The sequence below is a fragment of the Chinchilla lanigera genome, unplaced genomic scaffold (assembly GCF_000276665.1).
Source record: "Chinchilla lanigera isolate Chin_1 unplaced genomic scaffold, ChiLan1.0 scaffold00097, whole genome shotgun sequence".
Lineage (NCBI taxonomy): Eukaryota > Metazoa > Chordata > Mammalia > Rodentia > Chinchillidae > Chinchilla > Chinchilla lanigera.
This window is the reverse complement of record NW_004955498.1, coordinates 5,229,085-5,249,991: the sequence shown is the minus strand read 5'-3', so window position 1 is coordinate 5,249,991 and position 20,907 is coordinate 5,229,085. Positions and strand designations below refer to the sequence as shown.

At 46.2% G+C, this 20,907-nt stretch overlaps 1 protein-coding gene across 1 annotated transcript; it reads left to right on the top strand.

Annotated features, from left to right (window-relative positions):
• The first annotated feature begins 4,762 nt into the window (after nt 1–4,762).
• On the top strand, nt 4,763–5,770 carry LOC102026446 (melanoma-associated antigen 8-like). Its single transcript, XM_005406490.1, has one exon. The coding sequence runs from the start codon at nt 4,763–4,765 to the stop codon at nt 5,768–5,770; it is 1,008 nt and encodes a 335-aa protein (XP_005406547.1).
• Nucleotides 5,771–20,907: the final 15,137 nt, after the last annotated feature.

The window sequence follows — 20,907 nt, the reverse complement described above, 5'->3', positions numbered from 1 at the left end:
GGACCCTCTGCAGCCTGCAGGTTTCTCTTTGCTTCTGCAAATTCAATCTCCTGTTGATATGAGCCAGAAAACAAGAGGAACGCCCAGACTCTTTGGTATGCTCTCCACATTATGGTCTTTCTATTTAACCTTACTGCACATTTCATTTTCTCCTCACCTCCTTCCCGATTCCCTGGCACCTTCTCCCAATTTCTCTTTTGTCTTCCTGGTTCAGGTTGTTATCATTCAGAGTCTGGATTCTGACTCTGTGGGAGGCTGAATTGCTGCCACTCATTACTCCTTCATTTTCCAGCACAGAACACCTGAAGGTAACCCACATTCCTATAAAGAAGGTCCTGTACAGAGCCTGGTTCCCCTGATCTCACTACAGTATTCCAGTGAAAGCAGCTTTATGTAAATTGCTGTCATTTCTGCTAACAGTTGGGGACAGGAAGACTCAAAAAGCTGAGGATCTTAGTCCAAGAAGTGACACAGATCAGCAGAGGGAGTTTTATATACTCAGCAGAAGTAGGATCCCAAGAGCTGGCCAGTCCAGGTTGTCCACACTTCCTGAAGATGATAGGTGCCTTCTCTTCAGAAACCCCAGACCTCATAAAGTGTGCTGCTTCCCTGGCTAAGCTGTGGGGGAACCTAGCCGAGTGCAAACTTCTAGCACTGGTAGGAAGGGAGTTCTTAGGGAGATGAAGTTGTTGTCTCCATAGGAGTGACCAGCTCATCTCGGGTGGGATGGGGTTGATGGAGGGCAGACAGCAACAGGAGAATAATTAAGAATCTTTAGAATGCAGTTTATTGGAAGAAAATTTGCCTTGGGCTCACAATTTATAGGGTTTTCGCTAGGCAGTCAGCCAGCTACAAGGCAAAATAGGAGAGTGGAAGGGCCTGATAGAAGGAAATCTGCTCAGCACAAGTCCTCCAAGAAGCAGAAGTGAAAGGAGGAGCCAGGTCAGGAGATATAAATGTCTCTGTCACACCCAGTGACCTTCCTTTTCTTAGCAGGCCCCATTACCTGAAAATAAGGGAGCGGTAAGACCCATACTCCAGACACCTTACAAAGGTCCTCCCTATGTGCCCCTGTGTCTTTCAGAGGAGATCTAGACCATAACCAGGGTCCCAGTGAGATGTGCACAGGTCTCGCTATCAGCACTGATAGCCCCATGTGGGGATGACAGCATGGCCATCTGGTCACTTATCTGAGATTCCTCAGGATGTCATGGGGGTCACAACCTAGCTCTGAGACTGTGTTCAGGTTGTCTTCAGGGATCCCCATCTGGTCAGGGACACACAGGTGTCCCAGGATCACCGAGAGTCAAGATGAGGACACTGAGGTAGGTTTTTGGTACTTCCGACCTGAACCCAGACACGTGGATGCTCCACAGATTTTACCTTGCTTCTTTGGTCATCTGGGGATGTGCAGTGTCTTGGTTACTTTTTTCTCATTGCTGGGACAAAATACCTGATGCCCAAAATTAAGGAAGGAAAGGCTTATTTTGCTTACAGTTTGTGGAGGTTTCAGTCCGTACTTGGCAGATTATAAGGCAGAGTGGCAAAAGGCAGAGACCTACAGCTCAGGGTGGCAGACAACAGCCAAAGCAGCAACCATACACCAGGGAGGAATGGGGGAGGAATGGCCTAAAGCACTTTTTTCCTCTCCCTTACATATGCAAACTATCCACCCCAGGGCGGGTGCATTTCTCACACTCATAATCAAACTCTAAAAGCCTGCCCCATGTCCGCATGAGGCTTTGGGGGGAACACACAGACATAAACCATAACTTTCCACCCCTGGCCCCCCAAAGACTCATGACCATCCCTTCATACAAACAACATTTAGTCCATCTGGAATAGTTGTCAAAGTCTTAACAGTTGTAGCACTGCTGAAAAGTCCAAGTCTCAAGTCTCCTCCAAGATGTAAGGCAAACTCTTAGCTGTGAGCTCCTGTACAAATGAAAAGTTAAACACTTCCAACATTCAATGGCACAAAATAAGCAGTACCATTCCAAAAGGTACAAATAGGGAGACACAGAGCATTGGGACCAAAGCAAGTCCAAAATCCAGCATGGCTAACGTTATGCCCTGTAATTCCACATGTGGCATCTGAAGCAACTTGTGGCACATTGTGAGCTCCAAAGGGCTTGCATGAGTCCACCCCTGTGGCCCTTCTGGTGGTTACAGCTTCCATGGCTTCTCTCTTAGGCCCACTTTGCTCCCTCCTTGCAGCTTTCCTTAGATGATCCATGGTCCTGGCTTTTCTAAACTTCTGAGGTCTCCAGGGCACCTTTTGCTTCACACTCACAGCCTCACACACTGCCCTCTCAGGGGCACACTGCCTGGCCTCCCAGGCTTTCTGAAATCTGGGTGGAAGCCTCTTAAACCTCAGAACTCATGCATTCTCCATGCACTTAAAGCCAGGGCCACGGGGATGATGCCAAGGTCTGCTGCCACCTGGAGCAGTAGCCAAGTTTTCCTCTCTCTTGGCCACAGGAATTGAGTGCCTGGATCGCTGGACACTCTGAATCCAATTCTGAGGAACAAATCCTTTATGCTGCTGCCATTCTGGAACCTGGTGCGGCCGCCGCCACCATTCTGGAACATGGCGCTCAGCAGCTTTTTTCTCAAAGCAAGGTCTTTCACCTTTGCCATTTTGAGGCTGCAAAGGGTGGAGACTTGCTGCTTGTGATGCCCTCAGGCCATCTTTTCCATTCTCTTGTTCCTTCTCAGCAATAGAGTTCCCCTCAGCCTTATCTTTGCAGTCCACAGCATTACTGGAGCTTCCTTTCTGGCCAAACTCACATTTTAAATCATCCTGCTGGGCTCTTTGTTCTCGATTCTCAATATAAATCTGGCTAAGAGCCCCCAACAATAGCCTTACCACTGCCCCAACATTTGACTGCCTTGATATTTCTTTCGCCAGATTAATCAGTCTGCTGCCGCCCTTAATCTCAGTCTTAGGCAAAGTCTCTGGACATGAGCAAAATGCAGACAAACTGTCTGCCAAGCCATAACACACATCATCTGGAGTCCAACAACCAATGCAGTCCTTCTTCCCAGCAGAAACTTCCCAAACCTGGTCTTTACTGGCAAAATTTCTATCAGCTTTCTGGTCTTCTGAGCTCTGAACAGAATCTCCCAAACAGAACAGCCGAAGGCGTTCTAGTGCTTCTCTTTTAGGCAACAACTCCAAACCTTTCCACACACTCCCCACAAGCCATTTCCAAAGGCTCTTGAACCACATGGTCAGATATAGCCACAGCAACGATCCCACTCCTCTGGTACCAAATTCTGTCTTGGTTACTTTTTTCTCATTGCTGGGACAAAATACCTGATGCCCAAAATTAAGGAAGGAAAGGTTTATTTCACTTACAGTTCGTGGAGCTTTCAGTCCGTACTTGGCAGATTACAAGGCAGAGTGGCACATGAGAGAGTGCTACAGCTCAGGGTGGCAGACAACAACAAAAGCAACAAGCACACACCAGGGAGGAATGGGGGAGGAATGGCCTCAAGCACTCTTTTTCTCTCCCTTATATATGCAAACTCTCCACCCCAGGTCGGGTGCAGCTCTCACACCCATAATCAAACTCTAAAAGCCTGCCCCATGGCCGCATGAAGCTTTGGGGGGACACACAGACATAAACCATAACATGCAGGCAGGGCTGTCAGAGGGTTTCTGCTCTCTTAATTCTGCAGTCGTTGATCTTAGGAACCTGAAGGCCTTGGTAGGACGAAGGTGGGGCAAGGAGAACAGAAAGAGGACCCTGAGTCCTGTCAGGAGTCCAGGTTTGGGCAAATTGAAGCCCCTCAGCTCAACATTTAGTACAAGAGCCTCCACCTGTCACTTTGTCCCCTGTCCTCACACCCAGATAACAGGTGGAGCGGACTCCTGTCTTTCCCTCTTGGAATGTCTCAGAGGGATAGGCCTGTGATTTCAAGAAGGGGGCACCTGAGTACCCTAGGGGAAGCCCCAAACCTAACTGTCAAGATGAGGATGGGGCAGGTTCCCTTTCCCAGGGCACATGGAACACAGGGAAATTGTCCACCTTCACCTGTTGCCTCCAGGCAGCTGTGTCCAGATATGTGTCCCCTCACAGAGTTATGTTCCCTCTCAGAGGAAGACACTTTTGCTAAGAGTTTGCCTCAGGCAAGCTGAGGGCTGGTAACCAGGCCCTGCATATGGACAGTTGAAGACCCTGTGTGAGTAGAGAGGTGACCATCCGCTATAAGAGTGGAAACTCAAAAGTCAAGTCCATCCCTCATGTGACGTCTGGTGGATCAGGACTGTGCTTAAGATCTGCAGCCTGAGGGGCCCCTGCCTCTTACAGGAAGGAGCTCCAGGAAGCAAGAGGGGAAGGTCTTGTTGTGAAGCAGTGTCTACAGCTGAGACAAGAGAGGAGACCCAGGCGGTGTCAGGAGTCAAGGTGGGGTGCATGCCCTGATGGGTTGCTAAGATTCCACCTGTCCCAGAGCACAACACCTCATAGTCCCCAGGCTGCATATGCCTTACCCTCTTCCCTAGAGCCTTGTCCTCTGCAGTTCAATTGCAGCCTGAGAAGCAGCCTCAGTTCATGCACCAGGGCCACTAGGACAGCACCTCAGGAGGACAGAAGCTTCTGAAACCCTAGAGCACCTCCCAAGAGAAGACCTATAGTGAACTTTTGGGGGAGGCAAGAAGTGTGTTGTGCTCAGCTGAGAACACTAATAGCCTCCTTCCCTCCTCCAGGCATTTGGAGTCTTCAACATCAAGCTCTTGCTGTCTGCAGGGAACACCATGATGCTTCATGGTCAGGGGACCCCAGACAGAAAGCTCGGGAGAGGCCGTCCTGCTCAAAGCAGTACAGCGGTCTGCAGGGATGCACAGGTCCTCAAGGCTGAGGAGAAGGAAGCAGCAGCCAATGACTCCTCTTCATCCTCTTCTTCCTATGCTTTAATGGGGGCCACAGCAATAGAAAAGTATGGGTATAGCACAGCAAGTTGTCCTCAGAATCCTCAGGGCATCTTTTCTCTCCCCACTGCCTTGGGCTCCACTCCAAAGAGCCAGTGCTGTGAGGGCTCCAGCGGGCAAGGAGAGGGGGCTGCGAGCTCCGCCCAGGGTGGGGATGCCTCGCAGGTCATGCAGGGTGAGCTCCTAAATGACAAGTTAGATAAATTGCTGCCATTCCTGCTCCACAAGTATCAAAAGAAGGAGCAGGTCACCATGGAAGAAATGCTGCACATTTTGGGCGGTGATTACCATGTGCACGACCCTCTGCTGTTTAAGGAACTCTGTGAGTGCATATGTATGAACTTTGGCATTGAGATGAGGGAAGTGGATGCCCCTGGGCACACAAACGAGCTTGTGCCCATCTTGGTCCTCACTTATAATGGGCTCCTAGACAACGAGGTCCAGGCCATTCCTAAAGTGGACCTCCTGATACTCATCCTGAGTATCATCACTGCAAAGGGCAGCAGGATCAGTGAGGAGGGACTAAGGGAACTACTGAGAAACAGGCAGCTATTAGATGAGAGAGAGCATGCTGTTATTGGGGATCCCTGGAAATTCATCACAGATTTGGTTCAGGAGGAGTACCTGGTGTACCAGCAGGTTCCTAACAGTGATCCTGCTCGCTATGAGTTCCTGTGGGGTCTGAGGGCCCACGCTGAAACCCCCCAGATGAAAGTCCTGCAGCATATATTCAACTGTGATAGTTCGCATTCCAGGGCTTATGGACATCTACATAAGCAGGCTTTCAGAAAGGATGAAGTTATTTTCAGGGCCCCTGAGGGGCAGGATGAGTGACAAGGACAAGGAATGTTCCACAATCCAGTCACTGCTTAGGTTCCACTTCACATAAAGTGAGGCCCAATCTCAGTTAATGTTCCTAGATACCAGGCAGCTTTCTAATAGTGAAGGGTGAGGGTGGGAGTGATAGGATACATTCCCTCTTGATGTTTGTTCTGTTTGGATTACTACTTCATGGATATGTGACTTTCTTGACTTTTTGAAGTCTTGTTTTCTTGAGAGATTTAAATAGCTTGCAAATCATACTTGAATGATGCTGATCTCTGTGTGTTTTTAATTTTATATTGATGTTTAAATGTGATTTTTGAAGTGAATAAGACTTTGTGATATTGTTCACAAATGTATTTTGTTTTTTCGCTCCAAATGTAAGTGTGTTTCCTGTTTTTTCAAACAAACAAGGAAGCTATACATTTTATTTCTGGTAACATAGGATAAGAATAGGGCTATCCTTGGAAATGTGTAAGCTTGCATGCAGTTAGATGAAGCCTAGAAATAGATATAAGTATAAAAATCAGTTCTTGGATTCTTTTTCTTTTTCCCTATTGTTCTATTCTATTAAAAATATATGTACACCTGAATTTGCTTGGCTTCTTCAATTATACTGGGGAAATTTACTGTCCATAAATAAGCCCATCTCCTTACAGGTCCATGAACCCCAAACCTTTATTGCACTTGTGCCATTTATAAGACCCTCTGCGTGTGTTGGAGATATGAGCACACTAGACTGAGCAGGATCAAAGCCTCCCCATAGGATGCTGAAGTGTAGGAGTACTCCCAGTGTATGGAGACAGAGAGATGTCCTCAGGGAACTTAAAGGAAAGTAGCAGAGCCCTGAAGGGGTGGAATCTAGAGGAGAGCAGCCGTGGGTGAGTGCAGAGCTAGGACTGGTTGGGTTGAGTAACTATAATTGATTCTGCAGATGATTTTTAATGCAGCTCCATGCTATCCAGGGCCAGACCCTCAGATGTGGTGTTGTAGGCCTGAGACAAAAGTTGCAGAGGATGGAAGACTCTTTTAGCACACTTCTGAATGGTTGGTACAGACAAGGGAAATCCTCACCTGAAATAAAGATGGTCTTACAGAGGGTAAGAACAAGGACATTTATTCCCCTTATCTGTAGGGATTTTCTGAGAGATAAGAGTGTCTCTCAGGGAAACAGAGGCTGTAAAGTCCTTGACCAGGTGCTCTGCACTCTGCTGGGAGTGTCCATTTTCCAGGGTCTTGCAGTGCCCAGTTGACTGTTTTTTTGGGCACACCTCCTTGTGAGTCCACTTTTCCTCAAACACTCTCACAAGGTAGACGTGAGGATCTGACCAGTGATGTGGATGTATTAATCAAGTGGTCAGATGACTGGTGAGTCCTTGCAGAGAAATTCTCTGTGTTCACAAGTTTCTTCCCCATCTCACTCCAGTACTAAATCTGGGAGAGTTTGCAATCATTTCCTTTGTAAAGAAGGTTTATGTTAGTAATGTTGGGATATATAATTTTCCTTGAAATTTCTTTGTGTTGAAATTTCCTTGAAATTACATCTGCTACTGTACTGAGGTGGCCGTGCCACTGAAATGGGAAGGATTTGAGGCCTCATTGTCATAGGTCTTTGGGATCCCCAACGCTACACTTTTAGTGAAGGTGAAATGATTGAAATCATTTATTCCAGTGGAAGACAAGTTATCATGGAGGAAAACCTGAATCTTTACCCATATTCTATGAGCTGTGAATTAGTTGGTCCCAGAAGGGACAGACTTCCCAACATCTAATCATGCATTGCATACTTTGAGGGACACCATTTCTGAGTAGCACTTTTGGCTCAATTTTTATTCAGTTTCTTTGTGAGCTATAGCTTTTCTGGAAAACACACTTTTTTCCCAAAAAAGAGTGATAGAATTAGAGGTTGAGAATATACTAGAAACCAGCTACTTATCAACAATTATTCAGTACACAGTGTGTCAGACATTCTGCCAGGCATCTTAATACACTTTTTACATTCCACTGGGCCTATGCACAAAAACCTGTGTCAAACCCATTTTATAGGTGAAGGACTGAGGCCTACTGTGTTTGAGAGCTTCTCAGGATCCCTGATAGTAAATGATAGGACCAGCATGACACTCTCAGTGTGGGGTGATAGATACTCAGTCTTTATTGTTCCCAACATGAACACAGCTCTATTTTGAATTTATTTCTATTCTAGAGATATAAGTTGAATCTCGTAAGGCACAGAAAGACCCTGTGTCCGAGGCACTGAAAGGTGGCCTGTATTAAGAATGTAAAACTGAGCCTGTGGTGGATGAACCATACTCCTAGATGAACTGCCCACAATCCCCTGTCCTTGCCCATGTCATGTAGAAGGCCCTGCCTGACTCTTTGCTAATCCTGGAAATGCTCTAATATGAACAGCCTTTTTGTCATAAAACTTAACTTTAGACTATGATGTTTAAAGTCTGATTGATGTGCCTGAGGAGTAAAATAGCACACCCTCAAATTTTCCCAAATGGGTGACAAGCAGTTTGACATGCAGCATGATCTCCTTGTCTTAGCAGGTCCATTAGGATAGTTTTTGAAACCATCTTCACATTTTTGTAGGAGTTCAATGGAATGAGATACTAGAAAAGCTCCACATAATACATATGCAGGTGCATGAGTTCATGTACATGGTAAAAGCCACAGCATCCTGACAAGCTATAGGTGAGGAAGACACATGCTCACCACAGTACAGGGTAGAAAATCATCCGCTGTGGCTGCACTCACCCAGCCAATGAGTAGGAAGTAAGTGCTGATTTGTTGATCTTAAAAATAAAAACACCCTCCTTCTCCGGTCTGGTGTGTTTCTGCGCACAGGGAAATCATGATTTTCAATATGCCCAGGGGCACTAGTGCTGATGTTCATACAAAGAGCGTCATGTGCACTGCAAAAGCGGCTCACAGCTTGCCAGAATGGCCATGAATTCCAGGAAAGGAGAAAATTTTCTTCCTGCTAAGATTGGAGGTCATTGTGCAGGGAAGTACAGACAAGTGCTAATGGGTGAAGAACAGGTCCTCCTCATGCGAGTGAGACTGATACTATATCAGAATCACCTGTCCCATAGCAAGTGACACTTGAAAAAGTGGAAAATTTCCAGGCTTATATCCTATGCTCAACAACTCCCAGAGGAGGGGAGAATGTTTTCTTACATCATATTTGATGTGGTTGGTTGAGCATCTTCTCTGTAACCATTAACAGGGACACTACAGGTGCTCACTCTGACAGCTTGTCCTGCCTGCTTTTATAGCCATGTGAGCATTACAGAGCACTTATCCTTAGGGAGGGGCATTTAGACGGTCCTGAGCCACTGAAGCACTAGGAGACCCATTCGTCATCTGTTAGAGCCATTTCTGCAGGAGGTGCTGCAGGACAAGTGGATTAATCCTCACACCCTGTCCACACAGCACAGTGTTCTCTGTAGTTAAACTTATGAATGTTTGCTCACTCTGACAGCAACAAGCTGATTCTGCACACTAAAAGTCCTGGCCACGAGCCACCCCACAGATGCTGACTGCAGAGTTTCCTTCATGCCTTACACACAACCTTCAGGCATTTGAGATGCATCTGTCAATCCTATGACAGCTGTCATGTACTCCCCAGGGTGACTGCAGGTGATGCCAAAATCACCAAAATCCCTGTTCTGTTCTGACTGGAGGTTCCCTCCTCATGCAGCTCTGCCCCACTGTTCCCCTCTATCATGGCCCTGCCATCAGCCCACCCAGTTTGGAGAACTGTGCACTCTGTGTCCCTACTCCCACGCACTGAGCCCAAGACAGGGCCCGATGCTGACGGTAACAGGCAACTATCACCACCTGAGGGTGCCTGGGAGGAATTACTTCCCAAAGTACCTCCTGCATGTCTCAAGAAGACCTGAGGGTTGTACAAAACGGAAAAGCACCATGAGCATGTTTGCTTTCCATGTGAGATTGTGAAACAGATTCAGGTTTAAGAACTGAGCTGAGGGCTGGGGATATAGCTCAGTGGCACAAGTGCCTGCCTGGCAAGGGCAAGGTCCTGAGTTCAATTCCCGGTACCCACCCCCCTCAAAAAAAGAAAAAGAAATGAGCTGACAGCAGGCACGGCACAGCCAGCGTGGACAGGAACTTTGATTTCATGGGACACTGCTAAGAAAAGGAAGAGTTCAAACTGCTAATTTCACACCAAATTCACAACCTTTAGGAACTGCTACTCAAAGAGTCTAGTTGCTTCCTAAAACAGTTCTCATGAGAAAAGACAGTGTACAAATACTGTGCCCTCTGCTGCCGCTGGCACCTACTCCCCAAAAGAAATATATCATGTGAAATAGTGTCATAAGGGTGGATCCCTACTCCCATCCCGCTGCTGTCCTTGTGTTAGTACAGGAGGAGACAACAGATGTCAATCTTCTCTCTCTTTTCATTCCTCCCTCCCTATCTCCCCATTGCCACCACGTACTCACAGAGAAGAGGCCATGGGCAGACTCACCAAGAAGTTGGCCATCTTATCCCGAGATGATGTTCAAGCAGAAAGTTCACAAGTTGTAAAGTAACCTGGGCCATTGAGCAGTACACTACCCCAAAATTTTAGGAAAAGCATTGTGGATGTACCCTGTGGTAGAGTGCTGTCCTAGCATGTGGGGCAACCTGGGCACAATGCTCAGTACTGCAGGGGAACACATGAAGTTGAGTCAGCAAACCACGGATAGAGGCCTCCCCAGAACACAATGCTTTTTCTGCTATTTTCATCTGGATGCAGTAACAGCCTGAATTATGCACAGATATATTTTATTCTTGCCTCCCAGTGGGGTGGAATTAGTCGTGGGAGCACTCACAGAGGAATTCACAGCACTTTCATAACTGGTGGAAAGACGAGACAGAAGAGCACACAGCAGAGTGGGAGAGTACAATGGGATATCGAGTTCCAGCACACATCTGAGAGCCCTGCGCTCACCGACACCAGGATCTGTACATGTGGGATATGCACACAGACCCTCCTGCAGGACACACCACACGGCACACCACTGAACACTCTCAATAAACTGAAGAGGTTTCAGAGGCCCAGAGCTCATATAGTATGTTTCCTGAGCAAAATATCATGAAATTAGAAGTCAGTAACAAGGAAATTGGGGGAGTTTGCAAAACAAAGAGAAGGGAAACCCGGAATTCTCATGCACGCATGTGATTTCTAGCCCTGCGTTCAAAACACACTACCTGGCGGAGAGACTTCAACCACAGGCTTTATTTTCTCATAGTCCCACAGGCTGCAATACCAGGATGAAGTTACCCACAGGGGTGCAATCTCCTGAGCCCATTTGCCTGGCTTGCAGGTGGCCAGAGACATGCTGTATGCTCACCTAATCACGTTCCGTGCATGCAGACCCCTGATATTACCGAAGGCAACGTGTCCCAATCTCCCCTGTTCAGAAGGGAGTGAGAGAACCGAGGTCTTTCTGCCCTCTGAACAGTGTGCTGATTGTTGTACCAAGTTTGGCAACACAGAAACACTTCTTTTGCGAGGTGGTCAAGAATGGCGGTGGAGACTTAAGTGTGACACATGTCATTCCAGGGATACTGGTGTGACGGAGAAGCAGCATGACTTAAGGTCTGGGAAAAGGTAACAAGCCACTCAAAAGAATCAGGAGTCTGCACAGGCACAGTCAACTTCATAGACCTGTAGTGTTCAGATTCTGAAAGCAGAATCATTATCATGAGTGTGGAAGTTTTGGTTCTTTGACATCAAAATGCCACCCACTGGCCGCCTGACTGAACTCCAGGGAAGCTTGGATGGTGTTGCAAGAGTAGCCTCTGGAGCTCAGAAAAGTAACCCCGGCAAACGTTACCATCATGACCCACCTGGCAAAGGCAACATTTGCCAGAATGTTAGGGGTAGACTGAGAATAAGATTGCTCAGCCGCAGAAGCTCCAAAATCGGGGATCTTTCAAGTCGACACAAAGAAATGATGAAAAGCAAGTAAAGGCAGGGGCTTTACTTATGTTGTTCCTTAGGTTTAAAAGTCACCAGTCAGGTGGAATTCAAGGTCAGCCTGAGGATGTTGTTTTACCTCTACTGTCTCTTTAAAAAACCTCTGGGCAAGCACTAGCTCATGCTGGGGTATGTCAAGGAGACCAAAGTACGAATTTGTTTAAGAGGTCAAATTCCGTTCATGACAATATGCAGTGGATCGCAGGATATGTCAGAAGGGAAACTGGAATGAACTTTGAAATGCAAAAAACGAAAACGTGCGTGTCTTGCGCTTGCTCTATAACTCAGTGGAAAAACTCTGCCTAGCATGTATGAGGCACTGCTTTCGATCACCACCACTGCAAAAAAGAAAAGAAATGGAAAAAAGAAGAAGCGTAGCATAAAATTTGTGAATGCAGAGAAAGCAGGAGTCAGAAATATGAACTATAGAGCTTACTTTAAATATAGAAATGACATCAAACAAAAACCTCACATGCAAAACATAGAAGAAATGACCAGGCCCACCCTTTACAAGTGTATGTAAGGCAGGAATAATGTTAGCGCAGAAGCAATGCAATAGAGGGTACAAATACATGAAGAAATTGGTGTAACAACATTTGGAAATTTTACAAGATTAGTGAAATCTACACACGTTTAGCTAGACTAAGCAGGATAATAGAGAAGAGCCCAAAATTCCCCAAGTCATTCTCCAAAGCTCTATTGTGGATAAATACGAGACTTTCTATAGAAAGCGAATACGAGAGGGGATATAATACACCTGACTGACATTGGCCCCTGGAGGAGGAAGGGAAGAAAAGTTGACTAGGAGAAGGCAGGGAAATTTGGGGGCAGGAAATCTATTCTGAACAATACTATGATGTAATTGTGATTCCTTCATGATTACATGTGTGTCAAAACCTGCTGACACTGACATTGAACTTCGGGTAAGTTATTTCAACCCTTGAAATCGAATGTGCCAGCAATAACGGTGTTAACATCACTGTGTAGGGCTGCAGTGCAATTCCAAGTTGTGGCAAAGGCAATGCAGATGTCCCATAGCACTCCCACCGAACACGACACTGGGAGGCTGGGGGCAGGCATGCTGCATGCTTCTTGGGTTCCAGGGGTCCTTCAGAAGGACTCACCCTCAGAGTTTGGGGGAGAGGTTGGGTGCAGGGAGGTCCACCTGCAGCATGACTGAGAGGTCCCCCCCGTGGCTGACCTCCACAGCTCCATGTATGTTTCCCTGTTCCGTTTGACAAGAACTGTGCACTGCCCTGCCCAGAGCTAGAGCAAGTTTACCACGTCTGCAGGGCTCCAAGGCATGATAGGAACCACGCAAGGTAAGGTACTCTTAAGGGATAAAGTAAAACCACATTAATGAATGCAATCTTGAATCACAAGTGCTAACTGAATTAGGGTGTACTAAAACAGTCAGGGAGAGAATGCCTTGGACACACAGTATGAAGATATTTTTGATTACCTCACTTCTTTTTGGCAAGCATTTGACATGCTCATGATACTGAATACAGGCTCATATGAGTTGTTCAGTACTAAGAGCATGCTTTTAATCTCAGAAGAGATTTGGAATTTCGTTTTTTTAAAACACTGGAATTGTTCAAGCTTTGAGAAAGTGATTATTTTATTTTTATTCCTGTGGGGATAGTTGCATTATTTTGAGGTGAATTATGAACTTGTTATTATTATCTTCCTTTGGAGATTAAATATGTTGTAAGGAAATGCTTTCATTGTGAAATTCACGTGGGGTGAATTTCAGTAATTGATCTTGACAAATAAACAAGCAGATGAAATTAGCAGTTCAACATAGGGTGCTCCTAGATGTGTGTGGGGGTCATGGAAGCATGGCCTTCAGTAATACCTACGGTCTCTGGCCCCTTCCCCTGTGGTACTGTTCTGCAGTTCTGCTTCCCAGCCACCAGGAAATGAGCAGTTTTGTGCTTCCAAGACCGTCCCATGCTGTTTCTGCCTTGGAGCCAGCCTGTCATACACTGAAAACAGGCACCAGTTAGCCCTTCACTCCTTGCACTTGTGGATACTGTAGCAGCAACATGACAATCAAGTGTGGCACTGTCTTGTGCTTCTGGAATTAACCATGGAAAACTACCAAAAAGGGCGAGACAGAAGACCTAGCAAACGCGCATAGGCCACTTGATGTAAACACCAAAACATGCGGAAGGCCTGCGGGAGACTCAGGTCTGTGGAGCTGGTCCCTGAGTGCGGGTAGGGGCAGGGAAGCTGAGGGCTGCACGGGTAGCACATGACAGCATCAGCCAGAGGAAAGTTTTGAAGCTCCTGCCTCCACATCACTACACAGGCTAAGGCAGCACCTCATACCAGAGATGCCAAAGACCTACGGGTAACACTGGACAACAGGAAAAAGAGACAAACAATGTGGTTCCAGAAATTGTGCTTATAGCCCTCTGAAACCACCCTAGTGAGTGAGAAATGGCTTTGAAAACAATCACTATTTCAATGGAATATAAGCCACGTACCAGAAATAGAATAGCAAGTAAAAATTGAATGATTCATAGTAATAGTGGATATACTTTAATCAAATAAACGTATGTAGTGTACCTTTATCCTTGTGCATATGTGTTTGTAAAAAATGTACATAAGCTTGGATTCATTAGACATATAGTATACATAAACTAATATGTGTGCACATACACTCTCCATTAGTATTGTCTCCATCGACTCCTTCCACACTTTCTATTTCTATTGAGATAAAGTCCACACAGACATTTGGTAGAGACTTTCCATAGTGTGCCGAGTCTAAGTGAACACTGAAGGTGACAGTGATGTTCTAGAATATGAAAAGTTGGATCCCCTCAGAAGCAGGTCTCACTCCAGTTCTCTGATGCTGCTCTCCCACCTCCCCCTGAAAATCAGCCTTATAGAAGGACATAGTTGGGAGGTCTGCCTCTGGCTGGTGACAAGATCTCATAGGAGGATGTGGCTGCCCTTGAGGAGGTCACCAAATCCCTGATCCTCTCAGCCTTGCAAAAAAGGTCAGTGCTAGAGACCTGGATCAGTGATATCCACCTGAACACTTCCCCTTTACTGCATGACTGCCACTGCAGGGCACTCCTGGAGATCGAGGGAAGCTGACTGAGGTAGGCAGAACCAGAGTCCAGACTCTGCTGGGAACCTAGCTTCGGACCCCAGGGAGAACAGCGGGCACCTGCAGAATCCTGTTCTGCTCCTGCAGCCAGATCCTTGCCTCACCATTCCATGTGACATCCACTGACTGCCTGATCTGTGGCATCAGATCCACCTGACTTCTTTTTCTGCGTTCCTTGATACAGATGAGGGTAACAGAGAGACCTGAGCTCAATCAGTAGACGAGGGAGTTAGTAGATGAAGGGCTGTGATTTCTGTAAGGAAGCCCCAACCAAAGAGTGGGACCCCAAAAAACAGTTTAGGTCACTCTCCCTATTCAGCCTTGCACCCTTAGAAAGGATTTTCTAGGGAGATGTCTTGACACCCTGGGGATCTTGGGAGTACAGCCTTGGTGTGAGTGGAACAGACTCAGGTCCATAGCAGATTGGATCCTGGCTCTGACAGGAAAGCATGTGACGACCCCTGTTGAGGAAGGAGAGTACCCCAAGTATGTCATCCCAGCCATTCAGTCAGCCCTGGGAGAGCCCAGGCATGTTGCTGATTGTAACCTCCACTGACGTGTCCTTCTTGGCCCTGAGAGTTGAGGTCTCTTCTGAGTTCTTGGTGTCAAATGAGGGGAGCGGAGAGGGCTGGGCTCAGTTAGGATCACATTGAGGGTGTGTGAGGTGTGAGAGAGAGGCTCCCAAACAATCCATATATACCTGAGTTGTCAGCACTGGAGTCCTGGGAAGAATTCTCAGGTGGGGAACACTTAGTCCTGAGGGGACTCAATTGCAGGGTCTGGGAATTGTTCTGAGCCGCAGACTTCAGAAGTGATGGCAGGGTGGAGAGGACCTGGGATCAGGCAGCTCAAGGTGAGGGCTGCTGCTGGACTGATGAAGCCTCTTCACAGAGAGAGGGTCTCAGAATATTCTAGAGAAGTCCCTGCTGCCTGGTCTGCAATGCAAGCTGCACAGGTCTCAGAACAGCACCCACTTTCACCCCAATGTGACTTGTGAGGAAATTAGAGTCCTGACCTGAGGTCCTTGCTTCAAGTAGAAGTAGGCTTAGTGAATGTGAGGTGTTGTGGGGGAGCAAAGAACCCTGTTCCCTGGTAGAGGAACCACAGATGATCCACATCTGCCTCTGTTGTCAGAGCTGCACCACACCGGGGGAGATTTGGGAGGATGAGCTCCTCCCCCTTGTCAGCACAGGGGTCCTGGGAGTCGCAGCCTTGTCCTCAGGTCTGTGCTTCTGTGGGGAGAAGAGGCAGGACCTGGCCTCAGTGAGCTCACGGTGAGGGGCTGCCCTGGGAGGACTGAGGAAGCCCCACCCTGATGAGATCTCAGAATTATCAGCTCTCCCTCTGCTGTCCTCTGTTCCCCAGGACATGACTCTCAGGTGTGTGCTCCCTTTGCCCCAGGAGACCAACCCCGACAGTTCAAGCCTTGTTCTGAGGTTCTGCTCAGGTGGCAGAAAAGACAACCTGGGCTCACGTGACAACCTCAGGCTCTGTGGGAGGAGGAAGCCCCCCAGCAGGTAGAGGTCCCTAAATAATCGTGCAGCTCTGCCTCTTTACACAACCCTGCACCACACAGGGCAGAGGACAACCCTCCCCACGTCCACCCCATGGGACCCTGAGTGTGAAAGTCTGGTTGTAAATCCACCCTGCAAGTGCAGGGTGCAGAGAGGGCCTCGGTTCTTTTAGGGATGGTAAGGAGATATTGTGAGGGAATGAGGAAGATGCTGTTGGAATCGAGGGTTCCCCAACTGAGAAATGGCTCTGTGGCTGGCCCTATCCATTTTGGCATAGAATGCTCAGCTGAGCACCCACGTTCACTTTATGAGCTCCCATAATCACACCCTTATTCTGAGCATTGTTCACCAGGTGACTGGAGTTGACAGGGTCCTCGCTTTGTTAGGTCAAAGTGAGGTGCTGAGGGCAGAGCGAGGAAGCCTCTCCTCAGGTTGAGGGTCTTAGGCTAATCCCGCCTTGTTCTGTTGTCATCCCTGCACCCATCCCCACCTGGACGTTTTTTCTGGTCAGAGGTCCCCAGGTATCAGAGCCTTGGTCTGAGGGGAGCACACTGAGTTTGGTGTGGGATGGGTGTCCAGGAAGGAGACCACCCCATCTGGGCTCAGGTCACCTGCAGGTCAGAGCCTTGGTGTGAGAGGACACACTCAATCAGCTTGCTTCTGCCAGGAACTAAGGTGAGGATGGAGAGGGGGGAGGGAATCCAGCCCAGAAGTCTAGAGGAGTCCCCTGGAGGGCATCTCTGTCCAGGTTCTTGCATCATTTCTGGACGTGCAGTCCACTAACTTCCATGAGAGAGGTCTGAGAAAGGTGAGAGCCTTGGTCACAAAGGAGGGTGTCTCAGTTCCTTAAATAGAGAAGTCTCCACAGAAGCCTGTCCCTGCCATGATTTAGGGCAGCCCCATGACCCATGAGCAGGCAGGAGACTCCAGACCTCTGCAGCCTTGCCTGAGGGAGCTCACAGGCCTCAGAGAAGGAACTTGGCATCTCCAGAGCGAGGTTCCCAGGCAGTGTCCAGTGTCAAGTGATGAAATGAGGCACGGCTTATGGGTCCATGACAGATGGGAACAACTCTGCCTGTGGATTCAGATTGAATTGTGTCTGGTGTTCTGACTCTGGAACCAAGGAAGCGGGAATCATACCCTCAGATGGGCACAGCTCCTTGAGGACTGAAGAGGGACTTCCAGGGAGGACCATGAAGAGACTTTATCCTATAGACCTCCACCTGGATACGCTGATAGGGTGACACACAGTGGGGATCCAAGCCCCTGGTTGAACAGAAGAGCCCAACTTGTGTCATCCCTGCACAAGGAAATAATCACCTGTTTACCCCCCAGGAATGGATGAAGGCTCTTGTTAGAGGTGGCGGCTTCTAAACCTACCAAGGGAGCAGGATGTCCACAAAGTGAACATATTAAGTCACATTAGAAAATCTTTTGGGAGCTTGGGGAGATCGATGAAAAGGCAAACATGACATGTGGAGCCTTAAAGCTGAGGCTACACAAGCTAAATAGTTGATGGTCAGAGCAGCAGTGAGCAAAGGTGTGTGTAGTTAAGTGGCTCCTTTGGAAGGAGGACGTTACTGACATAGACTGGGGTCTGGAGCAGCAGACACATCAGCCTTGGTGATACATGGCTACCACCCCATGGTGAATGGAGCCCTGCAACTGCAGGAGGTCACCAAGAGTTGGACAGGAAGGGTCATACAAACTTCACTTTGCTGACATTGGTGGTCAAGGTGTGCTCACTGGTGAGGTGGCAAGGAAGATGCTCCAGAACCTTCCTTAAGGAGTGAACTGATTTTGGGCCAGAGAAGACTAATCTAGATATTCAGCTAGAGGCTCATGATCTAGGAAAGAATCTTGTTGTTGTAAGTGTCCTTCAGACTCTGAAAGATGATACTTGGTGAAATTTAAAGTATTTGATGATAAAACCAAGTCAAGGAAAGGTATGGAAAAGGGCCCGAGGAAACAGAATTACAGTATGCTCTGAAGAGACATTGCCTGCTCCCACTCTTGTTTCATGGGACCTTGAATCTTTTTCATTAAATAACTTTATTGGTACACTTTAGATATACACAATGATCACATTCCTCATAGATATTTGTACTTAATTCTTCTTTTATTTCCCATTCCTCTACCCTGTCTTAAACCCTGTCTTTCCCCCCACTTATCAAAGCTTTCTTACTATTTTCCCCTTCTTTTACTATTTCTTTTTTCTTTTCCCTTCCTTACTTTCCCTTTCCCCCCATCTAGTTTCCCTTCCCATTTGGGCATTGTGTTCCTACTCGATGATATCTAGAATACGTTATGGTCCTTAGTTATACTTTCATTTTCTCACACCAGAGATACAGTGAGATATTTATACATGTGTGTTTAATTTATTTAACTTAAGACTACTGTCTCAAGATCCATCCATGTACCTAGAAATGTCTCAAGTTTATACTTCTTTATGACTCAGTAGTATTGCATTTTATAAAAAATCTACATCGCTTTATCCATTCATCAGTTGATGGACATTTGGGATGTTTCCAAGATTTAGCTCTTACAAACTGTACTGCTGTAAACATAGGTTTACATGCATCATTTCAGCATGATGTTTTTAATTCTTTTGGGGAGATACCTAGAAGGGGAATAACTGGGAGGAATGGTACCTCTACTTTAAGTTTTTTTGAGGAACGTCCACACTGATTTCCCTAGTAGTTACACCACTCTACACTCCTACCATCAGTGGAGAAGAGAAATGGTGCTGGAAAAACTGGCTTTCTATATGCCAGAGTCTAAAACTATACCCATTCACTGCATCATGCACTAAACAAAAATCAAAATGGGTCAAAGAGCTAAATATTAAAACAGAAACACTAATCTTCTGGAAGAGAGAATAGGTGGAACTCCTGAAGACATAGGTGTAGGGAAAGACTTCATGAACAAACCTTGATCACATGGAAAATATTTTTAAGATTCAACAACTGGGACCTCACCTTATTAAAAAGCTTTTGCACAGCAATAAATATCATCAACAGAGTGAAGAGACAACCCACAGAGTGGGAAAACTTTTGCCAGCGGTTCGTCAGAAAAATGACTAATATCTAGAGTATATAAAGGTCTCAAAAAAAGCATACCCTCTGAGTTTAAAGATCCAATCCAAAAATGGACATCTGAAACGAATAAACACTTCTCAGATGAAGAATTAGAAATGGTAAATATATTTAAAAATGTTCAACATCACTGGTCATTCAAGAGATGCAAATTAAAACAATGCTGAGATCCCATCGTACTCCAGAAATAATGGCAATCATTAAGAAATCAATCAATAACAAATGCTGGAGGGATCTCAAACTGTAACCACCAGTTTAAACTTTCCCCTCCGAGCACCAAAAGGGCTACCCAGGCCATTACCAACCACATACCTCTTCACATCCCATGCACACTATTTGTTGCAGTGTCTTAAAATAAACAAATACAATTTTTCCTTCCAAAACTTGCCCTTCTTATTCTGTGCACTATTTTAAGAAATGGCAATGCTGTCCCATATTAAGGAACTATAAATTCTAGGGTAATTCTTCCCTTTTTGTTTGACACTTTTGAATAAAGGTGCTAAATACAGTTGATTTTTAGGAGTACGTATTTTCATTTCACTTGGTAAATACCTGTGAGTAATGTTACTGGGGAACACCCTACCAAAAGGTTTCCCTAAGTAGAAGTAGCATTTTGGCCTTCTCAGTACCACTGTATGAGGCTTCCAGGAGCTCCTTGCACTCACCAGTACTTGGCTCATTCATTTCATCTCTTGTATTTATTTTTGAATGTTTATCATTATACTAGATGTCTCAGGGTGTCCCATCATGTGTTCTTTATTTTTCCTTTTAGGGCTGGGGTTTGATCTGGACCATGCTATGCACATGCTGCACTACTGATCTGCACTGCAAGCCTACATTTTGGTTTTAAAGTTCCGTATCTTTGGGCTGAGGATGTAGCTCAGTGGCATAAGGGCTTGCCTGGCAAACCTGAGGTCATCAGTTCGATTCCCGGTACCAGAAAAAAATAAAGTTCTGTATTTTTGACCGCCAGTACTTCTGGGTGGCTTTTATGCACTTGTTTGTCTTACCCTGCATGTCTTCTTTATCTTTTTGCCCATTGTATATCTTCGGTGAAGTATCTGTTCAAGCATTCTACCTATTTGTCTAAATAGATTGTTTCATTCTGTTTTTGAATTTTGAGAGTTCTTTGCATACTCTGGGTAGAAGTTAGGTATGGAATTAGTAATTGCTTTCTCCAAGACCATTGCTTCCACTGTTACCATTGGGACAGTGTGTTTTGTAAGGAATGTTTTAAAATAATGTAAAATCCAATTCATTATAATGATCTTTATCAAAACCCTCCAAAAATAAATGAATCAAAGAGATGGTTCTTTGAAAGAATAAATAAAATTGATAAACCCCTAGCCAACATTATCAACAAAAGAAAGGAAAGAACTCAAATTCGTGCAATAAGAAATGAAAAGGATGAAATTACCACAGAT

Excerpts from the sequence above, each read along its gene's own strand:
- LOC102026446 (XM_005406490.1), top strand. The coding sequence starts at position 4,763 with ATGATGCTTCATGGTCAGGGGACCCCAGACAGAAAGCTCGGGAGAGGC.